At 36.0% G+C, this 9,733-nt stretch overlaps 3 protein-coding genes and 1 non-coding gene across 4 annotated transcripts; 2 read left to right on the top strand and 2 right to left on the bottom strand.

Annotated features, from left to right (window-relative positions):
- The first annotated feature begins 876 nt into the window (after positions 1–876).
- Positions 877–3,664, top strand: Gasu_61650 (archaeal ATPase). Its single transcript, XM_005702655.1, has one exon. It carries the CDS (start codon positions 976–978, stop codon positions 3,460–3,462), a length of 2,487 nt encoding a protein of 828 aa, XP_005702712.1. The 5' UTR covers positions 877–975; the 3' UTR covers positions 3,463–3,664.
- Positions 3,665–4,213: 549 nt separating this feature from the next.
- Gasu_61640 (uncharacterized protein) lies at positions 4,214–5,256 on the bottom strand. The gene is made up of 2 exons (XM_005702654.1): positions 5,038–5,256; positions 4,214–4,983 (listed from the first exon to the last, which is right to left on the bottom strand). Exons 1-2 carry the CDS (start codon positions 5,135–5,137, stop codon positions 4,847–4,849), a joined length of 237 nt encoding a protein of 78 aa, XP_005702711.1. The 5' UTR covers positions 5,138–5,256; the 3' UTR covers positions 4,214–4,846.
- A 36-nt stretch (positions 5,257–5,292) lies between these two features.
- Positions 5,293–5,408, bottom strand: Gasu_nc0093. The gene has a single exon (XR_009833497.1). It is a non-coding gene; the product is annotated as a 5S ribosomal RNA (ribosomal RNA).
- Positions 5,409–6,066: 658 nt separating this feature from the next.
- Gasu_61630 (uncharacterized protein) lies at positions 6,067–7,384 on the top strand. The gene is made up of 2 exons (XM_005702653.1): positions 6,067–6,296; positions 6,339–7,384. The coding sequence occupies exons 1-2, from the start codon at positions 6,104–6,106 to the stop codon at positions 7,292–7,294; spliced, it is 1,149 nt and encodes a 382-aa protein (XP_005702710.1). The 5' UTR covers positions 6,067–6,103; the 3' UTR covers positions 7,295–7,384.
- Positions 7,385–9,733: the final 2,349 nt, after the last annotated feature.

Below are 9,733 nucleotides of genomic sequence, written 5' to 3'. Positions count from 1 at the left end.
CTTTTTTACTATAATTTTCAAAGACTGAAACGAAAAAGGTTGTTTGTACACAACAATCACTTGACCGATAACTTAGGAACTACAACGTATTTCAGCCAACATAAGAGTCGTGTTGGGTAAAAGTTCTTCAATATGGAGTGGCTTTCAGTTGGAGAATTGCTGAAGCTTTCAAGTTGGTACACTACTCGACCTTGACTCAAGTATAAAAGACGACTTCTTTAGTAAAACAATTTTTTGGCTCTGTCTTTTACTCTTTTTTCAGCATCGATGTGCAGAAAATGAACGGTTATAGTGACTACATTTGAAGCCTCAATTGATATTTTTATATACCACATATTCACAACTTGGTAAAAGTCGAACAAAGGATAGACAACTTGTGTAGCTATTACATCCATAACAGCTTGTATTTAATGATAAGTCAGTATGACAGTCTACATAATACTCTTCTCCAAACTCATTTAGACACTTTTGTATTTATAAACTGTGCTACGACCAGTTCCACACGAATAGACTTCCCATTCACTGCAATTCTCTGTTTCCCACTGTATTTCGTCTGTAACTTACAAAAAGCTATGAGACATGTATATAGGAGTTTGCGTGTAAGATGGTGTGGAAGATAGTAGAAAAACTCTCTTACAGTATACAAGCCATAGAAAGAGTACCAATCAATCTAATTCACCACAAAAACTCATAGAAACCTATTTCTTGTCTATAGTAAAAGAAAGTTTCTAGTTATGACAAGCAAGAAAATATTCCGGCTTTCTCTCTATTGTCATTGTGAGTCTAGAAGTGTCAAAGAGATCAGTTCTACCAATCACCAAATAAAGCAATCGCTCGAACAATAAAACATACACTCTCTTCCAACTCCTTTCTCCTCCTCCAAGTGTTTTGTTCTTAGCTTCTTTGAAAGTTTTGGTCGTTGATTGACTTATTCATTAGTTGTGAATTGATTTCGGATTGGCGTCGGCGTGTAAAATGAGTTTGAATGAACCGTTGATAGATAGAAAAGAAGATGTTTATTCTATTCTTCGAACTTATTACTACCAGTTTCCTCGAGTTAGGGGAGACTTGAATACTCCACGTCCTGCAGCTTGTTTCTCCCCTCACATCTTTGGGGCTGGCAAGAGTTTTGTTGGTGAAAATTTTTTAGAGTTTCTAAAAAAATTCGCCGACGAAGAAGAAGAGCAGACGAAGACGGAGGTTTTCAACAAGAGCTCATCGGGAAAAGTTGATTTGAAAATTTTTTCTTGGAAACACTTTGCGGAAAACACTTTGTCAGTTTACTTTCAATTAGAAGAGAGCTTTTCTCGTGCTCCTTTTCCAAGGTTTCTAGAGGCTTTGATGTATAATATAATTTTGAACGCTTACCGACAAAATGGTAAAGATACGGACGCTCTTCAGATGGCTCAGAGGATGGTAAAGAAATTCGATACTGTAGGAGCTATTGATTATCTTCTCGAACAATTTGAGAAACAATATTTATTTTTGATGATAGACGAACTTAGTCATCTGAGTGACCTCACCAAATACTATAGTGAACTTACCATGAAACAGTTTGTCGAGTCTGACCCAAAATATGTACCTTTTCGGAATTTCTTCCGCATTCTGCGTAGTTTTTTGATTACAGGGAAGGTAATTGTCTATTTGGCAGGTCGAACTGCTGAAATCTCAGCCCCCTTGTCTGATACTCGCTCCAGTAGAGTGAGTCTCCGTATGTTGCGGTTGAATCCCTTTAATCTCCATGATATTAACGAATATATTGAGCTGGCAACTTATGATGGAAAGTCCTTGAAGGACTGGTTATTGCCGTCAGATGATTTACGACATCGATTCGTAGAATTGTTGAAAAGGAAGACAGGAGGTATTCCGTTGATTGTAAGGAATACTTTATTAGCCCTAGTAGAGAAAGTTGCAAACTTATCTCAACCTGCTATCAACGATGACAATATGGAATTTTTATTAGATAGTGTCTTTGAAGATATACTAAATGAGTCGGGAACTTTTATTATTCCGGAGATACTAGATTCCGCAACCCTTCTTCGATATCAATTTGTCCTTTTGAGTTATCAACTCGGAACGATTTTCCCAATCGGATTTGCAACTACTCTATGTGGAACGAGAACTTATTTGATGGACTTGGTTGCAACTTTTGGGTTTTATTCTGAAATTTGTGAAACTGACGGGATTGATTTGGGCACAAAGTTCAAGATTGGTTGTTGTGAATTTATATTGCGAGCTCATAGCAACTATAACTTTTTCCGTGAGGCTACTGAACTCTTTCCTTTATCTCCGTTTAGTTATATTCCCGACACTTCAACAGCAAAAGGAGTCTTCTTTGAATTTGTATTTATGAAGATCTTTTGCTTTCGCTTATTAACTTTTCTTCATTCTAATTCCTCGCCTATTGTACATTCTGCTATTCCAGGAATTTTCCAGGGTTCTTTTATTGAACAGGACAATGTTTCTTATTCTATGGAATCAACAATATGTTATGATATACCCATCTTGAGAGATGTCTCTGATTCATTTTCTGACCATTATGGAAAATATTTACAACGTTGTGGTATTTTTGTTCCAAAAGATGGCAATTCGAGTGGTCCTGATGCATATGTTGTATTCCATAATGGACAAACACGTTATGTTGTTGGATTTTCATTTACATTTTATCACAAAACTGAATTTTCGAAGAGAGATATTGAGAAGGAAGCAAAACAATTTTTCCAAGAAGTTATTTCCGTTTTGAATGACGGATCTCCTTCATCTGTTCAACTTTGTTTTCAGTTTGTGGTGGTAGTTTGTACTCGATATGATCGATCTGTAGGTTTCTCTGTTGAAGAACAAAATATTGTTGAGGATGCAAGTTATTTGGTAACTGAACATTCTGCTACTGGGTCAACTTTGAATGAAAGTAGTCGATCATGTATGCAATTGATAGTTGTTTCCCAAAGGAACCTTGAACGATTTTTGGGAATAGATAATGTCGATATTTTGAGGAAAATTGGGAAAGCAAACCGAGAAGAGTTCAGTAAAGACTTTTCAGTATGGTGCAAAACTGTCTTTGAGTCGATGTCCAATGAATATGTTTCATCTTTGGAAGCTGAGCAATCAAATGTTATTTCAAGAGTGGCTCAACATATGGGACGGAGAATAAATGAGGAGAATCGTATGCGAATGGAAGGTTTTCAAAGTTCTATACAACTGGAAAAAGATAAAACAAGAAGAGAACAAGTATCGAGTGGTATAAATACACATTTTGACTGGAAAGAGTTTCTTTGCAAGTCTGCGTTATTACCGGAAGAAGTTGCCACTCGTTATGCTTTGACATTTCCTCGTATATTTGGAGATAATCCTCAAGTGATTCGAAGAAAGTCACTAGAGTTGATGGGTATACCAGAGCAATACATTCAAAAAATTCTAAGAGCTGCAGTATTATTGAAAGAAAACACAGAAATGAAAGAATAATCAGCTGCTTTCAAATTTGTGTTATTGAGGGACATTCTTTTTAGAACATAGAGTGGAAGGTGGTAGAGGGAGAGAGAGAGAGAAAATGAGAGAGTTCTTTGTGCTTTTATTCTAATTGAAGCTTACAACAACAAAGCTTATCTCTGTTTGTAAGCTTTTATATTTTCCATGAAAACGGACGAATAAAACTATGTTTTTTGTGTTGAAAAACGCTGGTTGAGTTTAACTAAAAAGAGAGGATGTGTGCACTCAATCTTCGAACTCATTGTTGTTTGGCTGGCACGTAAAGACACAAGCTTGTCACTTATGCAAATTGGTCAGCTTTTGAATACTTGAACGAGCAAGTTGAGAACAAAAGTTTCATTGACTAAGAATTTGCTTGATCTGCTTGTGGTTTCTATGCAAGGAATGATCCAGAAACTACTTCGTCGTTATTATACCTAGAATTTGTAGTTTTTTCACTATTTATTGCAAATATGCGTCGAGTAACTTCTACTTGTATCTAGCAATGCCAAGGACACATACCTGACGAGAGAGTAATGTGAAATCGAAGTATATGTGGCCTGTTCCCTTCTGGAAATCTTCTCAAGTTTACTTTTTCTTTCAAATTTTAGAATCTGCATATTCTTATGAATGTATCCAATGGTTTTTATTTTTTGTTGCAAAGTTAGCAAGTCATCATAGTCTCGTGAATGATGTTTGAAAAGTTGAGAATTTGGATGGAAGAATTATTGTTGCATCATATATATATGAGGACCATGTTATGTTTATAAAAAAAAATGACAGATTATCTATAAATAAATAAATGCAGTACTGAGTAAAAATGACATGTTGGTTCAGGGAGACTATAGAAGAATAAAGATTCTCTCTCGATCAATGCCTTATTCGAACCTTCCTATGCATTCTAGATAGCAACACTCTTGAGACCGTCATGCGTTTTGAATCACAATTTGAAAGCCACAGCAAACACCGATTCTTCTGATGAGTTTGAAGAGGGAAATGTATTCAAAAATGGCCTTGACAATTGAGAAGCAGAAGAGTCCAAGGCCAACTATAATATCTAGTAAAACTGCCTCAAGGGGACGTAAGTGGTAAAAGTTTCAAAGACTAGTGATAGTCAATGTAATTGAATCCTTGCTCAGCTATTGTTGAACAGCCTTGACAAAAAAGTCTTCCATAGACGGGACTATAAGGGATTCTTCGAGTAGTACGTGATATGATATAATGAGAACCTTTGACAGACAACTTTGCTCTGCACGGTGGAATACTTGAATTTACTTTCAAGGCACCACTTTCAACTCAATACAACAACCTTGTCGATGAATTGCGCTACTGTTATGACAGGCAACCTTTGCGAAGTTTCACTGCATCTAATATTATTATTCTAGTCAAAAGTGAACACAAGAGTTTGACTAGCAGAGACATGTGACTCAACAAGAATAAAGGTCCTCAAATCGACCAAGGAACTTCTTGCAATTGAAGACGATTCCTTTTTACTTAAAGTCGTTAAGGAATTGGTTGCTGAATTCTAGTTCTTTCTTGAGGCTCTATCACCAGAATTAAAAGAGAATATACTGTTAGGACACAATTTGTGACCAAGCTTTATGGAATCCTCAAGATTTCTAAACTCGAAAGAAAAATGCTGGTTAAACTCAACTTGCTTTTGCACTTGCATCGACAAGTATGTGTTTTGTTGTCGTTTCTTCACAATCAGTTTCCTTGGCCAACATTGATTCCTTTTGTATTCTATAATAACAAAAATTTAAAAACACCTATTTCTCTTTACACTTGGCTTCTCTTTTCATAGAATCCTAAAAAGCAGTATAAAAAAACGTACGGCACTTGGGTTCCCGAGTGATCCCTCACCTCAGTACTAACCAAGCCTGAGGGCGCTTAGCTTCTGAATTCGAAATGGGTTCAGGCGCATGTGCCACTAGTATGGCCGTTCGTATGTGGAAGAGTTGTTAAATACTATTTATACAAATGGACATTATTTCATACAAGTAATTGCAAAGAAAAGAATCCAGTGTGAGAAACAGTAAATATTGTAATGTGAATAGTTTTTTATACAAACACAAGTTGCAATTTTGTTATATAACCAAAGCGTTTCTCATTATATCATTTGAGAAAGAAGTTCTGTACAACGTCCATTCAAAAGTAACTTGAACCTTACTAAAAGCCATTCCAAAGTTTATAACATGGATAAACTACTTTTTTTTGAATAGAAATTTCGTCATGATATACTAGAAACGTTTCTATAATATATAAGAAGTATGAATTTTTTCTTGCTAAATAGCCATCTTCCGTTATTGATACTATAAAAAGGTATATTTCGAGTATCAACTGATCGCAATAAATTTTGCAAATAATAGGAGAATACGGTGACCTCGGCATTTCCTCCTTTTCGCTGTGACTGCATTTAGAAACATGTAATTGTCATGGGACCCATCGCCTACTTGTCTGCCAAGTGGATGCAAGCGGCATTGAATTTCCAAAATTAGTAACAATTCTGTGATTATCCAGATTACGTCTAATCAAATGAAACGTCAGCATCGATGCTTTAAATAGCTTTATGAAATAAAAATTTTAAGTGTATATTGCTATTCTTCTTTTTCGTGTCTCCAATATTTTTTTGACAAACATGAAGAGATATCTTTGTTTATATGTCACTGTTATACTTGTAATAGCATTAGCAGTTAGTTTTGCAATGGCAGATACAAATACATTTTCTTCTTCCTTTTCCTCTGGAAATGGAGAAGCTTCAGGATTCTCCTCTTCAACTGATGGAAAGCAATCCTCCGCATCCAACTCCCAAGTCGATTCTACTGGAAATGGTTCTGCTGCTTCTGAAGATTCCAGCTCTACTACTTCTTAAGGCACCTCTAGTTCATCCATATCTTCTTCTGTAGGCTCTGCCGACGCCAAAGGTATTACAGCAGGTAACAATGGTAAGAGTTCAACAGCAGCTGGTTCTAGTGCGTCTTCCAGTCAAGATGGTGTTGCAATAAGTTCAAGTGGTTCAACCAGTTTTGATAAGAATATTAGTGGAGTGAACTTTCAAGGTTCACAAACCACTACTTCATCTTCCTCTTTTGGAAGTGGACAAGGGGTTTCTGCTTCTGATAGTGATACTCCTAATACAAGTTCAGAAAGCACTACAGGAACAAGTGGCAACGCTGCAGCAAAAGACTCCTCAAGTAGCACTTCTGGACCTAGCGGAGTGACAAGTAGTACAAATGCCAGTGCTAAAAGTGGCTCTAGTGGTTCAGCAGCAGCACAAGGAACTGCCAAAGCTTCTACAAACTTGAGCTGTGTTTGGCAGTACAAAGAAAAGTGTTTACCTTGTGCTCACATTGAGAACGATGTTTGTAAATGTTACTGGAATGTATCGGATCAATGTATATGTACGAGTTTAACTTGTGCAAAGCCTTTGTTTCAAGCAAGTGTGGATTCCAGTGCCACCGCATCTTCAAGTGATGGTGGTTCTTCTAGTGCAGGAGCTAATGCTGCTTCCAGTCAGTTGGGTGGCGGTGCCAAGTCTCAAGCACTAGGTTCAAGTACAGGGTCAGGCTCCGTCAGTGCTTTGAGCCAAGCGCAAAGTATTTTGGATCAGGCAGAAGGCAGTGTTCAAAGTCAAGGTTCTAGTTCCAATGGAGGAGACTTTGGTTCACTTTCTGGTAGTTTCTTTCGCCAAGGTATCCAAGTGACAGCTACTTCCAATAGCTCTGAGTCTTGTTCTACTGTTGGTCCTTTTCAACTTGACTCTGTACGCTTTTCTTTTCTAAACACTGCTGATGGAATGGTTTTTCTGCAAATTTGTAGCACGGCATAAGTTGCCTTTTGTTTATAGTAATTTTTTTTTTAAAAAAAATTGGAGCGACTTTGAAAAAGTTGACTTGGGAATAAATATTGGTTTCACTTCTTTTGGGTATGGTTTGGAGTGTTTGTCAAAGGTAGCAACTGCAATCACTACAAATCTTTGTTTGCTTCGAGGAAATTGCAGTTAGTCGCTGACAGGAGTAAGGTTAAGCAGAGCAGGTCAATGAATTCAGTCCACTTGTACAACTTTGATAAAAATGTCGTCAATCATGCTTGGGAGACATCAATAACATAAAAAAAAGGATTCTCATGAAATATTTCCAACGTAATATCTTCTCAACCTCTTCCAAGACAGTAAGGAACGACTCATGAATCAAAAGAAGTTCAACCGACTTTGATAGCTATTGACTTTACAACCAAAGAACTGCTCTTCAAAATCAAAACTACTTCAACTTTTAATAAAAGAACTTCTTATCTCAAATGGGTTCTCGTGTTTAAGATTTTCTCAAGTAACTCGAGGCTAATGATTGGACAGTGAGACATACACAGTCCAAGGTTCCAAAGTATTACAACTGAGGGGACACAAAATCAATTAAACTATTTCAATGGAACATATGTGGAAAATTTTCATGAAAAAAAGCATCAGCCAAGCCACACTTGCAATAGAGAAGAACCTCGATCACGCAAGCTTGTTTGGCAATTGTAGAACTTTTCTTCAGATTCGAATGATTCTTAACAATCAAACGTTCACAAGGGAAATACATTATAGCCATTGATAGGCAATTTCTCAAGATGAATACCTTGATCTTTCAAGTGCTTTAAATAGTACGATTTTTGCGATTGCCATCCTTGTATAAAATTTTATTGTCTTTCATTGAACCGAATTGGATAAATCGAAGAAAACTTGCTGATAAACTTACAAGATTGAACTAACTTGGACTTTTGATTTCATCTTCATTTACCTGATAACTAAAAAAAATGTGGCACTTGAAAAGGCAATTTGAATTCAGAGTCTTTTGAGGATTTGGGTAATTTGTATAAAGCACACAGTGCACACTTCAAAAATTTCGTGACCTTCTCTTTCAACGCTGTTCATTCTGTGACAACTTTGAAAATAGAATGTCAATTAAAGTTTTTTCTAGTAACGTTGGTTGCAACTAGAACACAAATTTTAACAGAATGGAAAGCATTTGTCCAATTTGCACTAGAGTTATGAAATCAAACCTTTGCCTCGGTTATTGGTAATACAGAGTAAAATGAAGAAGAAGACAATTTTTCAACTTTTGAAAGATTTGCACAGATAGTTTTCACTCTTACCAAGTTTCTCAAAGTGCTTCTAGTTGATAAAATATTGAGCATTTCTAGTTGTTGAGAAGATAGTATTTTGTCAATGAGTGCAATTCTTCCTATGAGAAAAGTCTCGATAAAGATATGCTGTCAACCCTCAATCTCATGAGATTCTTCTTTGAAGATCCAATAGCTTAAAAGAAATCTTTGTATATTTCCAAGATACTGTAAAATCTCTTTAAGGTCCATGAGAAACAGAAAAAGAGGGTGGAGAATGTCAAGTGATCAAAAGATTTTTGTTTTTGATGAATATAGATATGTAATATGGTTAGGTTGTTTGATTTCAATACAACGGATCATGATTGCATGAAGAATGCTTCTCTTCAACATGTCTCATATATTTCATTGGATGATTGTGAGGTTTTTCAAGGACAGGCTTAACGCATCATGAATGAGAGGATCCATTCACTCATAAGTACAAAAAGGAAGCCTTTAAGTCAGCCAACTATTTCCATCTATCCTTAAGAAACATGTGCATATATTAAATGATCCAACTTTAAGGATTGAGTCCAAAATAAAGTTCAAGTGTCGAGGTAATAAAAGATATCGTCGAGTAGCGATGAAAAGAAACCACCATAATAACTATTTCAAAACTGCTACAGAAGTGGGGGAAGCTTTACAGAATGTTGATTTGTGGATTTTTTAAATCATAAAACTCCTCCGTTACCTATTTGCCAATAGTGCTTATAGAAAGATATTATGATAAAGATTGACATTTCAAAGCAACAACATCGTATATTATGTTGTTTTAGATCAATTTCTATATTCGATAGGAAGAGAAGGACGATTCACCATTCGAAAGGTTGAATCTTTGTGTTGAGTATGATTTCTTTTCACATGTGTCTCATTTGGGCTTGAATGAATTTTGAATACTCACAGACCACCATCTTTAAGAACAACAAAAGTCAATAAGATGAAATGGAAAGTCATTCAGTCTATTTGTTTTGAAGTAATGCCAACTGGCTCATTTCTAGTATAGACTGATCTTTGTGTGCTTAGAATGGCTTATTGAGTTGTGAATGAAATAAAGATTGTGAAGATATCTGTTTTACATATATCGGAACATAAAAGGAAGTTTATTCAATGCCCATTAAAGATTTACAGA

This window comes from Galdieria sulphuraria (assembly GCF_000341285.1).
Source record: "Galdieria sulphuraria unplaced genomic scaffold scaf_98, whole genome shotgun sequence".
NCBI lineage: Eukaryota > Rhodophyta > Bangiophyceae > Galdieriales > Galdieriaceae > Galdieria > Galdieria sulphuraria.
Note: the sequence above shows the minus strand (reverse complement) of the source record. Positions and strands in the feature narration are given on the sequence as shown.